This window comes from Hippocampus guttulatus, chromosome 11 (genome assembly GCF_054856545.1).
Source record: "Hippocampus guttulatus isolate MCC_2025c chromosome 11, RoL_Hgut_1.0, whole genome shotgun sequence".
Classification (NCBI taxonomy): domain Eukaryota; kingdom Metazoa; phylum Chordata; class Actinopteri; order Syngnathiformes; family Syngnathidae; genus Hippocampus; species Hippocampus guttulatus.
The window spans coordinates 5,874,898-5,899,365 of record NC_141271.1 but is presented as its reverse complement, the minus strand read 5'-3'; the positions used below and the strand labels follow the sequence as shown (position 1 = coordinate 5,899,365).

The 24,468-nt window shown below is 42.0% G+C and overlaps 2 protein-coding genes across 2 annotated transcripts in view; both read right to left on the bottom strand.

Moving 5' to 3' along the window:
* fer1l6 (fer-1 like family member 6) overlaps positions 1–11,972 on the bottom strand; it is a 32,209-nt gene extending 20,237 nt beyond the window's left edge. Inside the window, exons 1-16 of the mRNA XM_086123515.1 lie at positions 11,783–11,972; positions 9,925–10,010; positions 7,217–7,328; positions 6,838–6,892; positions 6,536–6,667; positions 6,359–6,421; positions 6,189–6,267; positions 5,519–5,675; positions 5,177–5,363; positions 4,154–4,255; positions 3,321–3,411; positions 3,130–3,244; positions 2,824–3,058; positions 2,619–2,727; positions 584–788; positions 43–163 (exon numbers count right to left, since the gene is read on the bottom strand). Of these exons, the coding sequence (XP_085979641.1) occupies positions 43–163; positions 584–788; positions 2,619–2,727; positions 2,824–3,058; positions 3,130–3,244; positions 3,321–3,411; positions 4,154–4,255; positions 5,177–5,363; positions 5,519–5,675; positions 6,189–6,267; positions 6,359–6,421; positions 6,536–6,667; positions 6,838–6,892; positions 7,217–7,328; positions 9,925–10,010; positions 11,783–11,817 (1,884 nt within the window). The 5' untranslated portion in view covers positions 11,818–11,972. The remainder of the gene's footprint in view (positions 1–42; positions 164–583; positions 789–2,618; positions 2,728–2,823; positions 3,059–3,129; positions 3,245–3,320; positions 3,412–4,153; positions 4,256–5,176; positions 5,364–5,518; positions 5,676–6,188; positions 6,268–6,358; positions 6,422–6,535; positions 6,668–6,837; positions 6,893–7,216; positions 7,329–9,924; positions 10,011–11,782) is intronic.
* Positions 11,973–15,726: 3,754 nt separating this feature from the next.
* Positions 15,727–23,892, bottom strand: prkag3b (protein kinase, AMP-activated, gamma 3b non-catalytic subunit). The gene is made up of 12 exons (XM_086123522.1): positions 23,717–23,892; positions 21,721–21,784; positions 20,266–20,417; positions 20,088–20,169; positions 19,344–19,402; positions 19,152–19,218; positions 19,022–19,076; positions 18,822–18,948; positions 18,542–18,707; positions 17,709–17,746; positions 17,405–17,551; positions 15,727–16,015 (listed from the first exon to the last, which is right to left on the bottom strand). Exons 1-12 carry the CDS (start codon positions 23,732–23,734, stop codon positions 15,899–15,901), a joined length of 1,092 nt encoding a protein of 363 aa, XP_085979648.1. The 5' UTR covers positions 23,735–23,892; the 3' UTR covers positions 15,727–15,898.
* Between the last annotated feature and the right edge of the window lie 576 nt (positions 23,893–24,468).

The window sequence follows — 24,468 nt, the reverse complement described above, 5'->3', positions numbered from 1 at the left end:
GTCGTACAACATGAAGGCGTTTGTTTGTGTGTGCGCACATACAAACAGGGCTGCTATGTTCTCCAGCATGTTGGAATTGTACAGCCGATAGGTTCTGTCCTCCCATTGACTCAACACATTGATGCAGGGCTTCTGTTTCTCCAGAGGCAAATACATGTAGTTCCTACAGTATAGAAACATGCACATAAACAGACATTTTTATCGCTCGATCGATCTATCTGAAAGTGGAGTGGCCGGTGCTCTGCTGCAGCCTGTCGCTGAAAACTGGATTTCATGATACTCAGCTGGTCCTCATGCTGTCCAACTGTCTTTTCAAAAACCATTTTATATCTACAAATGCGCATTGTTTCTCTAAAGTGAAGAAAGAAAAATGACTTTTTAAAAAAAAATTCTACTCTACAATTTTGCAGCATTTATTATCGAGTGTTGTTTTTATGCTTGATAGGTCATCTGTTGAAAGTACCTTCTTAATTCCTTGGCATGTAATGGCAATTAACATTCAGTTTCAAATCACCTATTTTGCCACTGATATTCTTTTGATGCACTCTCTGAATTAGAAGTTTTTCCTCATTACAGCATTCACCTGTTTCCTTCGACGAGGAGCGGTTTCTGGGGACGTGTGGTGGACTTCGAGGTCCTGCTGGGGTCTTGAGATTCTCTGGGTAACAGTGGGGAGGAAGCGGAGGTCCTGTCTGAGAAATCTTGTGCCTGCCTCCTGCGGCTGAGCGCGGGACTTGGGGTGCTCAGGCCGGGCTGGCCCGTAGGCTCCTGCACGTTACCGCAATTCCCTTGGCAACAAAATATAGCAAAGACACATGACCACTGATGGTGAAACCAAATGTCTCAGACTATTTCAACCACAAATACCCAACTAATAACTATAATTGAAGCTGCAAACGAAATGGCACAACCTGGCCACATACAATCCGAGTACTGAGAAAGCACTGATCAAAGTTAGAAATGACCTCCTTGTTATTGAAGCAAAGTTTTTTTTATTTGTACTTGTCTTGATGCATTTTAGTGCAGCTGTCGAAACAATTGACCATCACTTGTTGAAGAAAAAAAAAGAAAGGTTTAAATCCTATTTGTCGGATTGCATACTGTTTGTGAATATTGACGCTGGTGATGAAGTAAAATCTTATTTGCACTGTTCTTGACCCTGTAATGCCTGACCCATCAAGGAATAGCCAGAAAAATCAGATTTTTGGGAACTGAGATGTTCATTAACCCTTATAACAAAATCCACAAAAAATATTTTTGCCATATCATGTTGTTTTAGATATTTGTCGTATCACATTGATAAGCATTATGTAGATTACATCTGAAAATGATAATTTGGGGAAAGTAATATTTTAAACCTGCAGTATCAAATTGGATACAGATGATTTAATGTATTATAAAGAATGAGTTAAATAATGAAAATGCATGTATCAAATATGATACAAATGGCATTATAGGGTAACTTCATTTCCAATCTCATGCAGCCATCAAGACATTAAGGTTTACTTTTTTTTTTTAAATGTAGCTTTGGCCTACATTATTGTCTTCATTTTGGAAACTTCAAATTCAAGACTTTTTAAGGATCAATGAGCAGATAGTGTAGTAGTAAAATTCAATTTATAATATACAAGTGTACATAACACTCGGTATATGCAACATCCGTCCATCCATCCATTTTCTGATCCGCTTATCCTTAATGGTCGCGGTGGGTGCTGGAGCCTATCCCAGCTGTCTTCGGGCAGTAGGTGGGGGGACACTCTGAACCGGTTGCCAGCCAATCGCTGGGCACATAGAGACGAACTACCATCCGCGCTCACACTCACACCTAGGGACAATTTAGAGTGTTCAATCAGCGTTCAAGCAATGTGGGAGGAAACCAGAGTACCCAGAGAAAACCCACGCAGGCACAGGGAGAACATGCAAACTCTACACAGGGAGGCCGGAGCTGGAATCGAACCCTGTAACTCTGCATTGTGAGGTCGATGCGCTAACCACTTGCTCACCGGGCCGCCTGTTTGCAATATTATGTGGTACAGTAATCCCTCGTTTATCGCGGTTAATGGGGATCAAAACCACCCGCGATAAACGAAAATCCGCGAAGTAGCGACCAATTAACATATACAGTATATAAAAAAAAAATTGCCTCACGTGGGCCTTTGCACGTGAGCAGAGCGCACTAACACACACACACACACACACACACACACACAGGCCAGCGATCCGCAAGTGTGCAGCAGACGTGTTTATGATTAGTGTTATTAAGGTTGTTTAGACAATTCAGGATGGAGAGACCTGCTTTTGTTCTTACAAGTCTCTCTCTCTCTCTCTCTCTCTCTCTCTCTCTTCCTCTCAGCAACACACATACACTCACCTGCGCGCCCATGCGTGCACGTACAGACACGTGCCCCACGTGGACCTTCCGCGCTTGAGCAGAGTGCGCATACACTAGCACGCATAGTAAACAACACTTAGACACTGATTTTTGCGGACTTAAAAAAAAACAACAATTTTTTAAATTACATTTTTTTTATGATTGTTTGAAAAAATCCACGATGCACCAAAGCCGCGATAAACGAACAGCGAGATAGTGAGGGATCACTGTATATTGCTTCACCTACCCAGTGAGAACTCAAATGTTACAGGCTTGTCTCCAATCTTTCTGTCAATCATGGTGGCTTCAAACAAGGCCCCAAAGAGCAGGAAATTCTCTCTGTTCTCAGTATTAATCTATAAAAAATAAAATAACCAGACATCTTGAATCATCTGCTCCCTCCCCTTATCAATACTTTGCTTTGAATGAAATGTCAGGAATGGTTTTCTTACTGTTGGCGGACATTCCACAGGTAGAACCTCCGCAACAGCTTTCCCTTTGTCGTCATCAGCTGTACCTCCAGATGTCCCCCCGGCTACTCCACCACCCGCTGGGGTCTTACCGTCCTTCCCTCCGGCTTTTACCGCCTTTGCATCTCTTATGGGCTTCACCATTCGGGCAAGTTTGGACTCTGGGCCTGTCCCGCCTGATAGGATCTCCACCGCCAACTCTAAAAAGATGCGCCCCCTGGAGGCAGGAATTCATCTACTTGATTGGTTGTTTCTTTATTCTCCTAATCACCAATATTTTTAACAAACCGATAAGACACTCCCTCGCCAATGCCCTCGTTAAGTTCGGCTGTGTCGTCACCCAGAGAGTTTCTGACCGAGCCATACAAGTTTATCCACGCGGGACCAAAAGTTGGCAAAAATCCTGTCGAAACATCAGGACTAGGGTTATATTTCAGCAAAAAGTTCCTACATCGCGAAACTCAAACCCGCTGCCTTACCTCTGTCGCCATCCTGCTCATTCGAAATGTGCCTCAGGTCAAAGTAATGGGTTCCTATGGCAACGTTACTCACACTTCCTTCATCCCAAACCTATGAGGAAACACGTTTTGGATAAGAACATGTACGGCGGACGCTCTGACCTTTGACGGTTTCAACGTTCGAGTTGCATAAACTGTCAGTTGGCGCGACTGTTGAACTGAGTCTCTCAATCAAACGTTCACTGAGCTGTAAAATCCATGGACAGAATTGGCAAACTACTGCACTAAGTTGCTCAACAACAAACCATTTGGCCTGAAATTTAGAACCGTCAAACTGATTTGCCCTTCTGTTGAGAGAATTGTTCAACTTTTCAACCGCCCTTTCAGCTATAACCTCTAACCATCAAACCTGAGTTGCGTAATTTCACTTAGCCTAAAATTCAGAAATGTCAAATAGAAATCTTAAACCACAGAATTGAATTGCCGAACCAATAAACTTTAACCATCAAATGAAGTATCGGAACAGTACAATAGTTGCTCAATCGGTGAACCTATTTGCTCCACCATCAAACTGCATCATTAAACTGTAAAACCCATTTAACTGTCTAACCCAATTTCTGATGCGCTGAACAGAGGTGCTTTGCTACCTAACCCAATAGGTCAAATGTTGAAGAGAAGTGTTAATTTCACCGAACTGAGATGGTATACTGTCAAGTGGAGTTGCTCAGTTGTTGCACTGATTTACTCAACTGTCGAAACAAATGCCTAACCAAGGTGTACAACATCAGAGAGACCTGCTGTTCTCTACATACAAATTCCAAAACATATGGATTGGAAGGCAGAAGCTTTCAGACCTGGATTTTCATCCTCTGGCACAGAGGAGGAAACATCTCTGTGAAGACGATCTGTTCATTCCACACTGGATCTGCATTGGACTTCTGCGTGGAAGTGCGCCCCTTAGAGGTGAGAAACGGAGAAGAGCTGGGCTCTGTTATGTGTTATATGAGCAGAGGCTGTTTTTCGAGGAAGGTATTCCCTGGGGATATAAGTTTGGGATCTTTCGATCTACTTTTTCTTTTGTTTTGACAGTTTTTTTAATTCATGTAATTTTAATTAGTTTTAAGAATTTTTAAATGTGTTTTTATTGTTATTATTTTTTTAACCATTCTTTTTTTATGTTTGTTGTTTTGCTAGGTTTAATTGAATTTTTTAATTAGTTTAAGTCTTAGTTTTATTTATTTTTATTTTCTTACTGGGTAGTTGTGGAGTATTTGTTGAGTCCATGATTAAAAAAAAAAGGTTACATTCCATACAGTATTGTGGAACAAAGTAAATCCATCCATTTTCTGAACCGCTTGATCCTCACGAGGGTCGCGGGGGGTGCTGGAGCCTATCCCAGCCACCTCCGGGCAGTAGGTGGGGGACACCCTGAATCAGTTGCCAGCCAATCGCAGGGCACACAGAGACGAACAACCATCCACGCCCACACTCACACCTAGGGACAATTTAGAGCGTCCAATCAGCCTGACATGCATGTTTTTGGAATGTGGGAGGAAACCGGAGCACCCGGAGAAAACCCACGCAGGCCCGGGGAGAACATGCAAACTCCACACAGGGAGGCCGGAGCTGGAATCGAACCCGGTACCTCTGCACTGTGAAGCCGACGTGCTAACCACTGGACTACCGGGCCGCCCGGAACAAAGTAAACTACAATTCAATTCTCCAACACCTGCTCAAACTTTCTTGTTCTATACAACCAAAGAGTAATACCAAAATGAATACATTTACTATAAACACTGAAAACTAATTTTAGTTATTCCAATAGTTTCCGTGAACAATATTAACCGTGATCTACACACAACTGATCCGGGCCCCACCATTTGTTTGAAGAAGCTCACAACCACGAACGGGTCTATGAGCGCTGTGTTGTCTCCAATGAAAGCCTTCGTGACATTGGCCATGATGCTGGAGTTGTTGCGAGGAAGACCTTCCGCTCGATACACCCTCACAGAAAAACGAGCCCAGGGACGTTCCGACGGGAATCCTTCTGGTATCAAGAGGTTCCTAGTAAAAGCATTTTAAATATGTAAAAACAACAGAGGTCCATTTGCTTGTAAAGAGATAACTGACATTGAGCCCAAGCGAGACCAAAAAAAACCCAAAAAAAACAACAACAACAAAAACTAGAACATTAATAAAACTTGACTACCGGTACATACTTTTCTATTTGTTCCTCGGCATCACTGGCTTTCATCCCGGGCTGCATGGCATCGCCCTTTGCCGAGACACTAATGTCACACTTGACGTAACCTTTGCACCCTGTGCTGATGTCACCAGGGACCGTCAGCATTGCCCACTTGTTGATGAATTGGTGACCTCAAATAGAAAAATAAAATGCATGTCAAGGAAAGCCGGTATTAATCTGACACATTGTGTGGACCAGAAGAACTAGGCCTCATTCTTGCATTTTTACTTCTTTGAGTTAGAATATGTCCCAATGTGTTTGTCGATAAAATGTATAGCCACATCAGGTATCGATTGTCATGTCTGTCTGTTTTGTTTTCGGTCCCAGCTGGAGGGAAAAGGCGCACTTGTTCCACATTTACCAATACAGCCTGCCAAGTATTTTAAGGACTGCCAAACTGCCAAGTCGCTTGTCGGATTATTGACCTTGCTCACTGTTGTGCTTCGAGTGTTTTTTTCTAGACTTCTCGATATTATTCAGTCGCTCTTGTTTTATCATGAAACTTTAATTATTTTCATTACTCCTTTTTTATCTATCTTGATCTTTGGTTTGGGGTAGTTGGACTGCCACAATATCAACATTTGAGCCAGTTGCATTGGTAAGATAACGTAAGCGACAACATGCAACATTGCCATAATGTCCACCTGGTTGTTTGTAGACTGTCCACACGTCCAGCTTGAAGGAGCCGATGCAGAAGCTCCTCAACATCTTGGAGTGCATCACCTTGCAGATCGAAAGAGGAAAACAACCACGAGGCGTTCAAGCGTCTGACAAAACGATAAAATCTACCCTTATCTGACGCGTTTGAACTCACCGTCAGCCTGATGACTTTGTCGAAGAAGATCTCTTTGTAGGCAAAGAAGTCAAACACAAAATACTGAAAGCAAGAAAGGAGGGATGGCTCCATTACACGACTCACGCTTGATCGGAATGTTCATTCCTATTCATTTGCAGTGTTCCTTTTGTCATTTAACTTTGTTCGTCCTCCCACCTCATTGTAAAAGGGAGCGTTGGTTGCCTCTTTGACTGTTGTTTGTTTCTTTTCGTCGCCAATCTCAATCATGACACTGGGGTCGATGTTTTCACCAACCAGCTGCTTGGCCTCTGTGATGTTAATTGCAATCTGCACACACAAAAACACACCAAGTACATTCAACCACAGTAATTCATGTTTAAATTAATGTGCCTCTGATAGTGTACACTCTATACAATACACACATACACACACTCACACACACATGCACACACACACTGCATACAGTATACACACACAAGTGTGTGTGTTGTGTTTACCTGGAAGCTCTGCGGTTTCTCTTCATTATCCTTAATGCGAGTGTTGAGTTTGGCCCTGGACAAAGTTGGTACATTATGACAGGAATATTGAACAAGTAGTAAAGCATGTCGTATGATTCACCGCTGTGTAAAAAAGAAAATATATATACAGTATATATATATATACAGTATATATATATATATACTGTATATATAATAATAATAATATATATATACAGCCTGTATATACACACACACACACACACACCATTTAAAAAATATATGAATCAAAATCATACTAATCACGTTCCAATGAAATCGGGATATTGTGCTACCCATAAATAAAAACTGAATAAAACGAAGCGTGACATCAATCGAAACACAGTCCATGTAAGAGAACCTTTTGGTGTTGGGCATGATTCTGGCTCTGATGGCCGAGAATCCATGTTGATCATCGTCGTTTTTGTCCTCCGGCAACTGAGATGTTTCGGAACTGACCTCCCCTTCACTGTCTATTGCAATAAAAAGGAAAAATGATGTACAGTATTAAAAATAAAAGTCGATGTGCACATACATATATATACATACAGTACACATATGTATGCTGCATAAACTTTAGCCACAAGTCACAACATCATATATGTGCACACTGTATATACAAACCCCAATTGAAGTTGGGACATTGTGTAAATCTCAAATGAGAACAGAATGTGCAAATACTTTTCCACGGATCTGAACATGGCTCAGCGACAGAAAACAGGTGAGCTGTGATTGCTCTTTACCTGAGCCCTGAGCAACTTTGATGTCATTGTCAGTTGACAGAAAGTGGCAAAATGGCCATCCCCTGAGATGGCTAAAAACAGATGAATTTTGCTGCTAAACTCATATTCATCAAACGCAATATGAATCAGAATGCAGTGTTTTGACTCGTGAAGGCGCGTAGAACAAATTATTGGAAATAATATCTTGGGTTTGACTTACCCTTAAAGTCTTTAAGTTCATCCATGAGTTTGGTGAGTCGGGGGTGGGGGGGAGCACATTGAGCAACCACCTCTGGTGCTCATTTGAGAACCACACCAACATTTTTATGTGTACCCCTGACTATACGTTCTATGGAGCAGTGAAATGTGCACCCTGCACGGTCACTTGCAAAATATTATGAAAGTGTATCCTCAAACAGAAGCGAAATAGAAACAGAGAGTGAAATAGAGAAATTCAAAATGCTTGGCTCAATGTCCTGGCTAACAATACATAGTGTGGAACACAAAATGAACCTAGCTGGCTCGTTGAGGAAAACCATGCGGAGGTCTCCCACTAATTACAACAACATTTATTGTTATGGCGACTTGTATTTTTATTCGTCTGTTTTTGTTTGTATTTCATACTTGCCCGTCGAAAAATGTTTTCAACTGAAACTGGTTCTTGGTGTGAAAAAGGTTGGGACTGCTGCACTGTGCTTAAAAAATATTAACCCTTTCATGCACCCTGTAACCCAATAACATGATAAGCTGTCCACTCTGGTAACCGCTGTCCCTAAAAGGGTTAATGACATCATCAATTAACCAACTTCAACTTGACTTCAACACATAATAGCAGATTGAAATCTGACTCAATGTGTAGTCAGTGAAGCCCTAATTTAAAGATGTTTTTTTACAAAGCATTATTGCAACTGCACAACTTGCGGAAACCTATGAAAGACAAGCGAGTGTTGAAACGTGAAAGTTCACATTCATCCACTGTTGTATGGTGATTCACAGGGTTCAATTCTGAGGCCTCTGCTGTTTTCAATATATCTGCTGCAGTTGCATTCCATTTTAAGAAAACATGATATTTCCTTCCACTGCTATGCAGACAACTGTCAGGTAAATGTCCAGCAAACACACTTTCTTATTGAGGCCACTTTTGTCCTGTCTGGAGGAAATCAAGGCTAAGATGGCACCGAATTTCTTGAATTTCAATAAAAAGAAAAATAAGTGATGGTGTTTGGTCCAATTGGCCCTTGTACATCCTACAAGACTATGACTTGGGGCCTTATCTAAAGCCAACAGTCTCGAACTTGGGTCTTAAACTGAGCAGTGATTCAACAGCAGCTTGAAACAGTAATCCATGCCTTCCTGCTATACATTAGGCCAGCCACCACTCTGCTCATCTTTAAAACTTGTTTTAAAACAAATACTCCTTCTTTGGCTTTTGACTCCGCATGAGATTTGTTTTTGTTTTTTTGTCATTACTGTATGGTTTTGACTGTCTTTGTTGGATGAATATTTTTTTTGCCCCATGTACTGTATTGGCCCGAACATAAGACGGTGTTTTTTGCATTGAAATAAGACTGAAAAAGTGGGTGTCGTCTTATATTTGGGGTCTAGACATTATACCCTTTCACGACGCTAGATGGAGCCAGATATCAATGAAGCGAATGCTGAACTTGACCCGCGAGGCCAAAGTGAACCCCTGCCACGAAGAATAAAAATAAAAATAGCGGTAAGAAAGAAAAGAGAAGAAAATAATAGAAGAGACAACAGAAAATGGAGAAATGTAGTGACAATCTGGAGAAAAGTGGGTCAAAGATCGGCCAGTTTAACCGGCTGAGGAGAAGTTATGATGTCATTTACATTTCAAAAACCAGAAGCCATTCATTTACAGATGTGATTGCACTTTAGATTTGAATGAGGCAAAATAACATGCTTTTTCTCTCAAACATATTTTTATAATCATTTGTTTCAGATGTACTGTAATTATTTTCTGTATAAAAATGTATTTGGTGTTCAAAAAGTCTTTTTTCAAACTTGAGTCTTGAAAAAGAGGGGGTCGTCTTATAATCAGGGCCGTCTTATATTCGGGCCAATACGGTACTTTGTATGCAGGTGTGGCTGTTTCTAGTGCTCTAGAAATACAGCTCAGTTGAGGCGAGAAAAAAAACAAAAGTGACCTTTCATGAATATGAACATGTGACTGTTTGACAAAGGTGAGTCTCTCTCTTTCTCTCGGCCGCACACACACGCACACACACACACACGCACACACACCCACGCACACACACTCGCAACTCACAATGATTAATGTTAGCATGGTTTTATTTGCATTCGGTGTGTGTGTCTGAGGACTAACCTAAAGCAGCCTTGTTTGCCAGGACCAAGTCTGAGTGGACCTTCTTCTTCTTCTTCCCTTTCAGGCCGAACATCAGCTTCGCCTTTCTGCTCACAGAAGACAACAAATCACTCATTGAACCATGTCTTTGTACTTGCACAATCTAATACAAATGCAACCATCCCAAGATCATACTGTTATTAAAGACAATTAAATTCCCTGCAAAAAAAACCCCCAAAACAAAACAGCATGGACCAGGATGGTTTAGTTGCGTTTTTGTGCTGCTCTTGTGCTACCAGCAAGACCAGCAGCAAATGCAAAACAAAACAGCCGAGACAGCAAACAGCCAAACCTTCGGTCACTGGGTAACTCATGCTATGAACTGAGCCACAGAGTCACAGTAGGGCCAGCCTGTTGCTGGGGCCCTCTCAGGAGCTGGTGAGGTCTGCTGACGCCCAGGTTGTCTTGCTGGAGTCACCAGCTACCGGCAGGACAACAACAGCATGTTGGTCTTGCTTGGTGGTTTTAGCTCAGTTGATAGAGCGGCTTGCCCAGTGATTGAAGGTTTGGGTGGTTAGTGATGCTTTTGCTTCTGGTCTTACAGGCACGGGCGGGGTGGTCATCGTGAATTTCGGGAAAATATTTAGATTTTCGGCATGGTAGCCGAGTGGTTAGCGCATCGACCGCACAGTGCAGAGGTTGTGGGTTTGATCCCAGCTTCGGCTTTCCTGTGTGGAGTTTCCATATTCACTCCGTGCCTGCGTGGGGTTTCTCCCGGTACTGCGGTTTCCTCCCACATTCCAAAAACATGCGTGGCAGGCTGAATGAACACTCTAAATTGTCCCAAGCTGTGAGTGTGAGTGTGGATGATTGTTTGTCTCTTTGTGCCCTGCGATTGTCTGGCAACCCGTTCAGGGTGTCCCCTGCCTACTGCCCGAAGACAGCTGGGATAGGCTACAGCACCCCCCGCGACCCTTGTGAGGATAAAGCGGATCGGAAAATGGATGGATGGATGGATGGATATTGAGATTTTCCCAACAGCCAATGTATTCCTGGCCATCACAGCCACTAACAGCCCCACCCCCAGTCTATGGGGGCACGTATTGCCCGCACCCACCACCCCTCCCAGCCACAGTGAGCACTGTCTTCATTGTAAAGATGTCAATTTAGATCCCTTTTAGATGGGATCCAGCCCCTTCGATTTAATTAATAGCGGATAATTGGAGGTCTGCATGGATAGCTCGTTTGGACGCCTACTGTTCATTTTCCATTTCCAGCAGCAAGTTTTTTTTTTTAATTGACTGATTATGGATTATTGAATATTCAATACCTGTATGAAGGCGAAGATGTTTACATTTTAAATTGTAGAAAAGAAGAACTTTCACCAGTCTGTACACTGAGAGTCCAGAAAAAATTGTCCACCTCCCATTATAAAGTATGTAATAGAAATAAATAAAACAATATTCTGTCAACTTAAATACAATCTTCTTCTTGGGGTAAAAAAACAATTGTGAAACTGCAAAATTTTGAGTTTTAAAATGTAGTTTTTTTTTTTTTTTAGACAGCACAAAAAGGATTTGCCTGTAATTTAACAGAGAACCCTTCATTGGCTAAGAAAATACGTGAATAAAATTGGTTTATATTTGCATTTTTTTTTAATTTTGGAGAACAATAAAACATACGCAGTACCCTTTGACGAATGCAGACATCTCGTATCATTCCTCGTATGAAAAACCTCAAATTCTTTTCATACGAGGTTTATAATCCAAATTAGGACTGTTAAACCTTGGTCGAGGTCTGTGCTCTCCTGAGTTTCATTCTGGTTCTCTTCATACATGGTTAGAACAAATATGCACCCAAATAAAATACATTTGCTCACCGTTGTCGTGTTGTAGGACTTTCTGTCGTGTCCATCCTGTTCTCTAGCAAACTAAAGAACCTTCACGTAATTCATTACTTTTGGTCGCCACTGAATAATAAAAAAAAAAACAATGACACTACTTCCAGTGCAAACTGATCCGGATGGCTCCTCTCAATATAAAGGACGGCCTCGATGGACACCCTCCAACTTCGACACCTTTTGTTCTGGTCTCCAATTCAATGACCTTCATGCTGCTCTTTTATATTTACACGTAGTGTGTTGGTCAAACCTCTTCCTCATGCCAAACAAAACATTTCGAGTTGTTCAATTGTGATTTTAACGCAAGGACCTGCCCACCTTCTCGTGAGACTCACATGCATCACACACAATAAATATTATATGTATATATATATATATATATAGTGTGCATCTACAAAACACATTTCTACATATAATGTGTGTAAAATGTATAAGTGTGTGTAGCCAAGTGTGTCTGAAGTACATCGCCAAGTGTAGACATTTGAATCCATAACACAACACATGAAAATGACCACCATGTTAATGAATTAGCCAGATTCTTACCTGAGTGCAGGATCCATGGTCGTGGATGCAAATGGTGGAGGTTTGCAGACAGCATCAGCAGCTGGGTGGCGTCTTGATCATGTGGCTGACACAATGTCAAAAGTTACATCACGACGAGACATTTACGAACAAACGCTAAGTCTGCCTGAGTGAATGATTGCTTCTTATGTTTGCCCAATGGATGGAGCCAAATGTGTTCCCATAACTCTTTGATTAAGAGTGACAAAGTCTACAGTATTCTCTGTTTTAGAACTAAATTGAATTGCTTATTCTGAAACACAATTTGTTTTTAGCAAAGCTAATAGATAATATAGCTAATATGCAACCGCAGAATAAATGTAAAAGTATCATTGGCGTATAATTTTTTTTTACAGATTAGTGTCAGTATTTACGATCATGCCATGATTGTATGACACAAAATGACAGTGTTTTCCTTTTGAGGCCTAAAACTAAACAAAAAAACATACGGCTTGAATACCAACGCAGGGAATTACGTGTGGGTGTAACCATGAGACCAGGATGTAAGAAACTGTCAGAGTTAACAAACCCTCCTCTTGTAAACAAAGCAGTCAGCCCAGCTCACGCTCATATCGACCATCTGCCATAATAAGTCAAATATAAGAATACACCTTCCCTTTATTAATGTTATACGAATGATCAGACAAAATTTCGCCTTCGTGACTATATACAGTATATGGTGAAGTCCCCTGAGAGTCCACTAGGGGGCTTAAAAAGTGCAGGGATTAAAAAAAAAGAAATCTAACATGTACAGTACTGTAATATATTAGAAAAAAGATAGATTTGGCATGATACTGATGCTAATTTCACAACAGAGTCAAACATTGTAAGGTTTAAGGCATCAATACAATCCATCCATTTATCCTATCCATCTGCTTTATCCTCACGAGGGTCACGGGGGCGCTGGAGCCTATCTATCCCAGCTGTCATTGGGCAGTCGGCGGGGGACACCCTGAACCGGTTGCCAGCCAATCGCAGGTCAATACAACACTTTAAATTAAAAGAAATGGAGATTTGACATGGACACGGCCAACATTTCTTAAGAACATTCTTCATAATGCAGGAAATGCTAAATTATACACAGTGTTGTATTGTTAGCGTACCTTAGTGTGTGAAAAAAAGTGTTTAGCATGGCTATGAACAACAAAGAAAGATATTTACAGTATTTGAGTTTGTTTTGCACAGTAAAATTTGTGTCAGTGCCTCTAAATAAAACGGAAAAACTACTTTAAAAGATGTGAATAATCATACGGCATAATGTCCAAAGCACAAACATCACATGACTATTTCAAGAGTTGTTGGTTTCACACCATGTACCGGTAATTCAATTCTGAATAGAGATGATCAGTTTTTTTTGAAAGTCCGCCTCATTCAGACATGCCGCCGTTAATAAAATAAAATGTCTCAATCAAAAAAAGTTGATTGAAGTCCCACGATTTTCTTTTTCTTCACATTGATTCTCATTTTCCCTGGTGTATTTGACCTGGGTTTGATCGGTCACACTTGAGCCGCTCGTCTCAGTTTTTTTTCACTTTCCTCCCTCTTGAAAACACAATCGCTCATAAAACCTGAAAGACAAAAATGAGAAAATGATGAGAAATCCTTCTGTAGCAAGCTAGATACAACTTGCGCATTTGCAAGACTCAAGATTTGTTCGAAAATAAAGTGCTTGACACCCAGCGTGCTTCTACTTGCAGCAGCACAGCCCGCAATGTGGAAAAAAGGCAAGCACCTTCACACACAATCCAATTTCCAGGAAGTTTAGGTTAAACGTTTTGGAGGTTCCACCATCCACTGATGACACCAGGGTACAAACTGCAGTGGTACCTTGATTTGCAAGTTTGACTTCAATATAAAATCAGTTTGATTTGATGAGGTCAGTGTTGGTGTCTTCTCCATGCTCCTTGCGAGTGTTTTCATTCAATAAAAAGCAAAAAGCGCACCAGAAACTGTTGCCATTGTTTTTTTTGTCCACTTCACTCAAGCAGTTTCTGCGTCATGGAGGCTCATTCTGAAGCAGGTCTTGACATTAGGCCTTTAATTTTCACACCAAGAAAAGAGCAAAAGTGACAAAAATATTTTTGCATTATTTTTACCCTTGGGTGAGTCATAGGCATAAACAAAAACAGTCATTGGTCGGTTCATTGTTTCCGTACGCTGCTGTCACTGTCAGTCACATTTCCCTGATCGTGTCTTGTTTGCTGTTCTGCTGAGTTTATTCCCAGTATTTGTTTATTACTTTGAAAATTTAGGTTTTTTTTGGACTTTCCTAAGTGAAGGATTTTTGGGTTATCGCACGCGCCTTGTTTGTCTTTTGGTTTTTGAGAATATATCCTCTTTTTCAGACTGCTGCACTCTGTCAGGTGTCCGCAATGTCCCATACTGAATTGGATTCCACCAAGGTAAGCACAGACAAGAGAGTCGACAAAAAAATAAATCAATAAAATACGAACGCAAGACCGGCAAATTACAATGAAGGACGCTGGGAACAAAGAACCAGGAAAAAATTAATAACAAACAAAAAAATCCTTGCAAAAGCCAAGGAACGAGAAAAACGTAAATTGCTTGTCAAACTCAAAGGACAAGGAATTCCAATACGCCAGAATATCAACCTAAATACAACAAGAACTACTTACATAAAAGACACTTTGAAATAAATGTGGCGAGAGGCTATGAATCAAAATGTCAAGAACATCTAGAGAATTTAGCACTTGGAGACAGAGTCGTGAGCAAGGCTAATAATCTGACAGCCAATTGTCTGTGAAGCAGAGTATATATTGGCAGCTGGTAATGAGGCGTGATTACTGTCAAGTTTGGCTCATGAGGGAACGCCCACTCTCCAGATGGAGACAAACAAAGCAGAGGACAGGATCATGACACACTCCTTGCCTCCCTGCACTTGGGTCCTCCAGCTTTTTGTCACCCTCACTACCAAAACCCTACAATGTCAAGCCTTGCTCATATGCCAAATTTTGCCTCACAACACAAAGCAAAAAACAAAACAAAAAAACAAACAAACAAGCGACAGCTTGTAACCTCAAAAGCTCAGAATAAATTCATGATAGCACAGGCCTGCTCGGGGCTTCGTACCTGCAAGGTGAGCGGCCGAGGAGCTGCTAACATTTTCTGCTGGAGTCATGAAGGTGTTTGTAAGAGCTGCGGAATGGGGACTCTCCCTTTTGCAGAAGGTGGAGGACCGATTGACTCTTTTTTTTTTTTTTTTTTTAAACATAGCCGAAGGTGCATACAGTGCTGACGTAAACAGGCAGTTCAGGATCGTGTAGCATCAAGGTAGAGTAGCAGGCTGTCACTGGTCAATGGTATAGACGTTTTTTTGGTAGATAAACACAATGTTTTCTTGACTTTGGAGATGCTAATATTTGGGAAGGGAAAAAGCGGTGGGAACATCTAGCCACGAGTGGAGCAGATGGACCACCAGAAGCCAGTCGTGGCCTTTGTAGATGAGGAGTGGGCCTGCCACACATCCGGGGTGGGACTGAGAGAGAAAGCAAGGCACACGTATGGAAGTGGTGGTTAGGTGCACAGTGCGTCAATACCTGCTGGGCTGAGGACCAGGGCCTGGAGGAGGTCCGACAGTGAGACGATTCCTCTCACCACATCCTTGGCATCAACCAACACTAAACGATGCACCTAGCAAAGCCACAAGTCAATGCGACATTACTGCTTGATAGTCAACAACTTTATTTGTCACTATTGCTCTTTGTATAGCTCGGTCACCTAAATGGCAAGTTAGCCGTGTTGCCTTGACTAGACTGTGGAGTGTACGTCTTGAAGGAATCAAGGCGAAACAAATAGCAATGCTCGTGCTGCAATTACCGTAATTTCTGCACTATAAGGCGCTTTGGATTATAAGGCGCACCTTAAATGAATGGCCTATTTTAAAACTGTTTTCATTGGTAGGGCGCACCGCATTATCAGGCGCATAAAATAGAAGCTACAATAGTGGCTGTGGTTGCGCTATGCATCCACTAGATGGAGCTACGCTAAAGGGAATACAATACAATACAATACAGCTTTATTTATATGGAGTCTTCACTACCGCTGCAGCTGTAACAATAAGAAGTGGTCACAAAAACGGACATGAAACATATAAATACAAATGGCATTACAAAACAACAAATGAAAGACAAAAAAGTTATCAAGACAACTGCTTTAACAAAAAGGCACACAAATCTCGTGGGCTCACTTCCACAAGGGGTTAAATATCCTCAGAAGTCTTGCTTGTCTCCTTCCTTCGTTTAGTCAGTAGTGAACTATGCTTTTTGATATTATCTTCGTTTCATCATGGCTGCGCAGAGCTCACCAATTCGTCGTCTGTATGAGTGTGTGTATTTGGTGTTGGGCGGAACCTTTTACGTTACATTTGGTTCCTGCTAATAATCCCCACTGGATGGCAGAGGAACACTAACAGGGAAACAACTCCGTGGGGAATATAAAGACACTGAAACCCCTTATATAAGGCACATTGGATTATTGGGCGCACTGTTGGCTTTTGAGAAAATTGGATGCTTTTAGGTGCGCCTTATAGTGCGGAAAATCCGGTATACGGTATTTATTATGATTATTTCAGGGGTCACAGTACCCAAGCGGCTTAGCACATCTGCCTCAAAGTTCTGAGGATGGGGGTTTGAATTTGCACTGTTTCTTCTGTGCAGTTTGCATGTTTTCCCTGTCCTTGCATTGGTTTTCTCTTGTTACAACGGCCACCTCCCACATTCCAAAATGTACTAGCCGTGTCAGAAAGGTCCCAGGACTGGTGTCAGAAAAGATATTTCAAATGAAAACTGTAATACCTCACATTCATTAAACACTCTAAGAGTCCTTAGGCGTGAATGTTGGCGTCACTGCTTTTTTTATGTGTTTGGCTTGTGACCAATCCAGGGTTTACCCCACCTCATGCTGAAAGTCATCTGGGATAGGCAGGATAGAAAATAGATCGATGACTCCTGAACAACAATAGATCCATAATGCATTTTGTAACCGAACAGCAGCCAGCAGATGATAAAACAACTCTGTTACCTCAGCCTGAGCGATGCGGTCAATGATGGTCTCTAAGGTTTCATGAGGGTAACATTTAAGCACTCCTTCCATACAGCAGGCTCTGGAGGCAACAGCCTCTGTCATGGTCATATCCAAGTTGTTGTAGCGCTTCTGGGCTGCAAGATTCTTTCACACGGATCAATCAAAGCAAAATGAGCCTTTTCAACTACGTTTGTACGTGACAAGATGCACAATTGCTAGTTTTGAGCCCCTAAATCCAAGTACATGAAGTTGCAAAACTATTTTAAGAACAACATGAACAGTATGAACTTGTGAAACTTACAATGACATCAAATCTGGAGTACAGCGCCACTACTTGACCTGAGAATGAAGTAGAAGAAGAGACATCAACACGACAAATGCACAGTTCTAGATGACCACAATTTATCCCACGAGATATCTTTTTGGCTTTTGTTGGCATGAACGTAAAAACAAAATGGAGCTGCTCTGGCTAGTAGAGAAGCGGGACGTTGACTGTTTGGAATTTCTCAAAATGGAAAGAAATCACATTTTTGCAAAAGATGAGCTCACTCATGATACAAATGAGGGCAGCTAACCCCAGTTTTAACATAAACAGCAGAACTTCACTGTCAATTGCCAGATTGATGTTATGACTCTGGCTCTGATGGCTCTTTCCAGCTACTCCCCTCAGGCAGGCGCTACAGATCCATGCGCACCAAATCCAGCAGACACTTAAACACCTTCTTCCCTCTAGCCATTAATTCCCTAAACAGTCACTGACGTAGTCACTCTTCTTGTACAACAAATACTGCTACTGGTCACTCTAAAATGGTTCAATGATTTTCTGCACCAACTGCACAAACTGTCATCGTATTGTATTCTACCACTGATGACTTTAGCTCTGCTTGATACTTTGCACATTGTCTCACAGTTGTCACTGGGTGGTACCACCGCACTACGGTTCACTTACATTACGAAATGTCCTTCCATACCTATTTGTCATGTCCTTGTTTACGATGATACTAATGCAGCGTGTTATACCGGAGACAAATTCCTTGTGTGTTCTACATACTTGGCCAATAAAGATGAATCTGATTCGGATTCTGATGCTGCGGACCTCCGCGAGAAAGAGGCCCTTGCGGATTGGTGAACTACCTTGCTCATTGACCACAGGCAGAGCGGACACCCGTCGCTCCACAAAGATGCTCAGAGCGTCGTAGACCGACGCCGATTCCTGCACTGTTGCGATCTGCTTAAAGGTACCGATAGCCAGCTGACCGATCTGTTTTTGCAGGAACCATGGCTTTGGAATCATAGAACCCTAGTGATGGAGACATACTGAATAAATGAATATAGCCAAACACTAGAATGCTGACACACAAATGGGATCCCAACACACAAACATGAGGGCGAACATTGTAACTGTTTTGCTTACGAATATGTGGAGAAATTTGAGGATGCGTTTGTGTGTCAGGATATGCAGGACATTCCCCGATGCCGGGTCGATGACGGGAAGGCGGTGTATCTTGTTCTTTAACAGGGAGTAGATGGCATCAAACAGACTAGAGGGAGGATAATATGGTCTTTCAACAAATGTCCAACAACTTTCACAATTTCAAAAAAGGGGGCCTAGACCTGGCCTCGGGGGTGATGCTGATGAGCCTGTTGGTGGAGTACTGCAGATAGATCTCTGCCGAGATGGGAGGCAAGTTCAGAACATTAAGCGATGGTGACAAGCACTGCTTTCGATGCGCTATTATTACACCCCCGTGTCGCGTATACATGCCTCGCCACGTCTCGATCTTGTGCTCCTCCAACTCGTAGATCTGAACCTGTCGTCAACACAAATCTCCATCAACTGCCTTGTTCAATGGCTGCCTGCTTTGTAGCATATGGGACAGAAGGGATGCAAAAACACTACTCAATGAGACAAAAAAGGAAACATCGGTTGGCTTACCAGTGGAGACTTGTAATATCGATGGAGTATGTTGATGAAGTCCGTGATGGTCAGCATCCCTGCGGATAAAGATAAAAAAAGTTCTGAATGATACCTTCTGAATGATGGTCCACATGAGGGAGCTCTGTGCTATTCTAAATCACTCAAATATTATCAAAGGGGTGCAAGGGATCCTTGGGCTAACACCTTCTTGAAATACAATATTTCTGGGTTACAAACAGCGTGCAGATTAAAGGGACCGCTGGCAAGAAGGTCGATTTTTTACAAACCGGGATCAAACAAAGGACGTCTGTCAGTTTTTCTTAACACAGATAAAATTGAGAGGATGATCAGTGGCTCTGCTCGTCATCAGCATTTCAAGACACCATTCTGAGCCTTGATAAACCAGGGTAGGGAATGCCGCTTCCTCGAGAGCCATATCTCGCTTGTTTTAGATGGATCATGATCGATTCAGGCTTCTACAGAGCTCTTTCACGGCACCACACACACACACACACACACACACACACACACACACACACAACAACTAAACACACAACCTGTTGTCGGTGGCTTGGTCTTGTACGCTTGCTGGCAGTGACCGGCAAGTGTACCTAATGTTGTGGCCAACGTGTTTGCGCGTGCATTCCTTCTAAAAGCTGAGAGAGGAGCTGAACTTGCGAGTCGGCGGTGAGTGAAACACTTGACAGCAGGTAAGAGGGACAGAGAAAGGTGTAAAAAATATTTAAAAAATGCACTGCTCACCTACAAAACATTTGAGCTTGTTGTCCCACAAAGGTGCTGCTCGTACACCATTAGCCACCAGAGCAAAGAAAGCCTTCTTCACCTTCACATAAATGCACAAAAGCAAAAACCTGGTGATTAAAATATTGATATTTTTTTCAAATAAATGAAGGGAAAAATCAGCCTACTCATGTACTACCTGCAGTGCGGTGTCAAAGATGACCAGCTTGGAGCTGGTGGGAATGGCGTCATAGCAGCTGTGGTTCTTCATGAAGTTCATGTAAATGAAGGCATCTCGCTCTGGGCCTGCTGGGGGGGCCGCAGCATCCATCCATGTAGGTGAACAACTGCCTGTCAGATCACACACACTCTTTCACCATTTCATGATGTTTGCAAAAAAAAAAATATATATATATATATTCATATAGAGAGAGAGAAAGAGAGAGAGAGAGAGAAGGAAAAATGTTTGACGACCACTGATCTGAACAAAACGATGGCACGATGGCAAAAACTTAAAGTTTGGGTTGCACCGCCAGAGATATGAAAAAAGATGTAGTTGTTTTTTTTTTCCAACTTCTTAAAAAAATAAAAACAAATTAACACAGCGGAACCTGGATTCACTGAGTAGAAGTAGTGCACTCCTGAAACAAAGTCGCCAGGTTAATGGAAGTTATTTTCTCACAGGTATGTACAAAATTTCAGGTTGCGTTGTCTATAATTTTGCAAAATATATCGTATTGGCCCGAATATAAGACGCTGTTTTTTGCATTGAAATAAGACTGAAAAAGAGGGGGTCGTATTATAGTTGGGGTCTAGACATTCTACCCATTCACGGCGCTAGATAGCGCCTGATATCATTGAAGCGAATGCTGAACTTGACTCCCGAGGCCAAAGCGAACCCCTGCCACGAAGAATAAAAATAAAAATAGCGGTAAGAAAGAAAAGAGAAGATAATAATAGAAGAGATAACCGAAAATGGAGAAACGTAGTGACAATCTGGAGAAAAGTGGGTCAAAGATCGGCCAGGTTAACCGGCAGCTGAGAAGTTATGATGTAATTTACATTTCCAAAACCAGAACCCATTCATTTACGAATGTGATTGCACTTTCGATTTGAATGAGGCAAAATAACATGCTTTTTCTCTCAAACATATTTTTATAATCATTTGTTTCAGATGTACTGTAATTATTTTCTGTACAAAAATGTATTTGGTGTTCAAAAAGTCTTTTTTCAAACTTGAGTCTTGAAAAAGAGGGGTTCGTCTTATAAACAGGTCCATCTTATATTCGGGCCAATACGGTAATGGCTAATCTGCTAGTAGACCACAGCATGCTAGCTACAATATTTCACATTGAAATAACCCATCTGTGCTATTAAGCCAAATAACAGAAATGTCTTTTAATTAGCTATTCCCTCAGTGATTAAGTACAAATGTGAAGTAAGTCTACATTTCCAATTCTATTTTTGAAATCCCAGTACCTGTTAAAATGTACATTACAGTCCATGTTCCATCTTTCATCAAAGCAATTTACCTCACGGTCCCTTTTTTTTTTTTTTAGAAGCGGTCGTTTGCCATCTGGAAGTACGGTATGTGTGACTTTATGCCGATAAGGCCCATGACTAATCATTATCAGGACAATTGTGTCGTCATTACCTGCGTCTGCCATTAAATCATCACCCCCCTTGTCCTCTTCCAACTCCATTTCAAACAACGGCACCTAGAAAAGAACGTGAGACAAAACCTCAGCTACACCTGCGCAGTCTAATGACACCAATTCAAAGAGCTGTCATTTTGCTACCGCATTACAAGCAACATCAGAGAAGTAAACACAACAGAACAGATAACAGCAAGATGCAGCACGGATGTACGCCACTGAACAACTAGACCCATCCCATCCATCCATCCATTTTCTACCGCTTATCCGGGATCGGGTCGCTGGGGCAGCAGCTTTAGCAAGGAAAGCACAGACTTCCCTTCTCCCCAGTCACTTGTTCCAGCTCTTTCCGGGGGATCCTGATGCGTTCCCAGGCCAGCCGGGAGACAATCTCTCTAGCGTGTCGTGGGTCGTCCCCGGGGCCTCCTGCCAGTGGGACATGCCCGGAACACCTCACTAGGGAGGCGTCCAGGAGGCATCCTAATCAGATGCCCGAGCCGCCTCCTCTGGCTCATCTCGACGTGGAGGAGAAAAGGCTCAACTCTGAGCCCCTCCCGGATGACCGAGCTTCTCACCTTATCTCTAAGGGAGAGCCCGGATACCCTGTGGAGAAAACTCATTTCGGCCGCTTGTGTCCAGGATCTCGTTCTTTCGGTCACGACCCATAGCTCGTGACCATAGATGAGGGTTGGAACTACTACTGGAAAAAACTAGACCATATCATAAATCTAATGATTTTTAAAAAATGTAAATACATTTTTGATACAGCTGGAGTACAATAGACATGTGCGAAGGATTGTACAGCTGTCACTACATGTTGCACTCAGAGCGTAACATGACTCAAGACATTGTCATTAAAAAATGACCATTGAAAATCCTAATCGTGAATCCTACAACTGGGGAAATGTGTGTCAGTTTTTAACAAGGAGAAAAATCTCCACCGACAATTGCACGTCTCAGAGTACGAGGATGCATGCTCAAATGTTGGTACGTGTGCACTCTGCTTAGAGCGCTGGTCCCCAACTTTTTTTGTGTAATGGACCAGTTGAGACAAGTACACGCTGTTCGCGGACCGGCAAGCATTTATTTCATTGCCATACTTAAAAGCAGCGGTATTGACGACAAAGAAAAATATTGAGCAATTAAACATTATTAACATTGATTTTTGTTTTCATTAATTCTACTGAACAACAAATGTAGAATGAAATAACACAATGAAATAGACCAATTAGGAATAATAAATATGCCATATAATTTATTAGTAATAATTAAATAATACCCATTTCAACCAAGTAGGTAAAAGTCATGCTTTGTCTCATGTTAAACTGTCTTTGGCAGGGTCTCAAATGCTGACTGACACCTTCCCACGGCTCTACACGTATGATCAGGGCTTTGAAATGACCCGGGCCGACCGGGTGAAACGAAACACTTGGCAGAAGATCAGATTATCGATGTGAGAACACTGTTTGAGAAAGCAACTTTTTTGCTTATGAAAGCACAGCCGAGTAAAGAAGACCTATTAACACAGGACGAGACAAAAGGGCACGGCTCCTCCTGGGAGATGACCCCGGAAGTGTAGCAGAACTAAGGCTCTGCAAGAGGTTCTGAGAATCACAAATAAATGTGAGCTCTGGGAGCAAAGTGCTCTAGTTAGATTGACAAAGCAGTTAATGTGACAGTGGGACGGTGGTGCACAAAAACCTTGGTGTTTGTGCAGCAGAAAGCTAATCATTTGTCGGATCAACTAAAACAAATGTTATTTGACCTTTACGGTAAGCCTCAAGGATGATGGAATCCACTAAAACCTTCTCTGAGCCAGATACAGAAGAATGCTGTCAGCTTTGTTGTTTCGCATAGCTGTTAGGGAGCAAGACCTGGCTCTCCCAACTACGCATTACTTGCCATGCAAAACAAAAATCAATAAAAAGTTTGACAACCACTGTTCTGAGCTACACAAACAGCAAAAATGGACTATCTTGATGACAGGAGTCCTACCTCGGCAGGAGACTCCATGTTTGGGGAAGTGGTGGTGCAGACTCCCTTTGCATCAAAACCCAAAGCTAAATATCCTTTATGGCCGACATTTGGAGGGTCCTGTGCCCATGTTGACGGTGAGAATGAGAAATCAGTGGAGCAGTGCAGCGCGATTCAACCAGCTGAATCTGGAAGTCTGGGAAAAGTTGAGGTCTAAATCTGGACAAAGTGGTGAGAGGCCTGTGGCATTCACTGCAAGAGAGCTAGAAAGGGAAGGCGAGGAGAGGTGGGTGATAACATGCAACAGCCAAGAGTAAGGAAGGGAGAGAGGTGCTGTAGCTAAAAATAGTCCTGGTATACACATTAGGACCACTTACAAAATCAGATGTGATCCAAGACAGAAGCTGTCGTGTTTGTCTTCGAAATGAATTATGTTACAGTGAACCCATTCACTGTAACACAATTCTTTCAGCTGTTTGCAAATGCAAAACTAGGTGAAAAAATCTCCCAAACTCCCTCTGAGTACAAGCGCAGAAATACAGTATGTACCAGTTCTTTTTACGACATCAAATATTCAACTGGAAGGTTGAGTTCAAGGCAGTGCCTTTAGGATTAGTTGAGCAATTCGGGTTAGGTTAGGCTTGTTGGTCCACTCCACTAAGAACAACCCCAAACTTATGATTCATAGCTGTAAATCCTGATCGAACTAGTGTTTCTAGCATCGTATTTTCTGCACTAGAAGGTGCATCTTCAATGAATGGCCCATTTTAAAA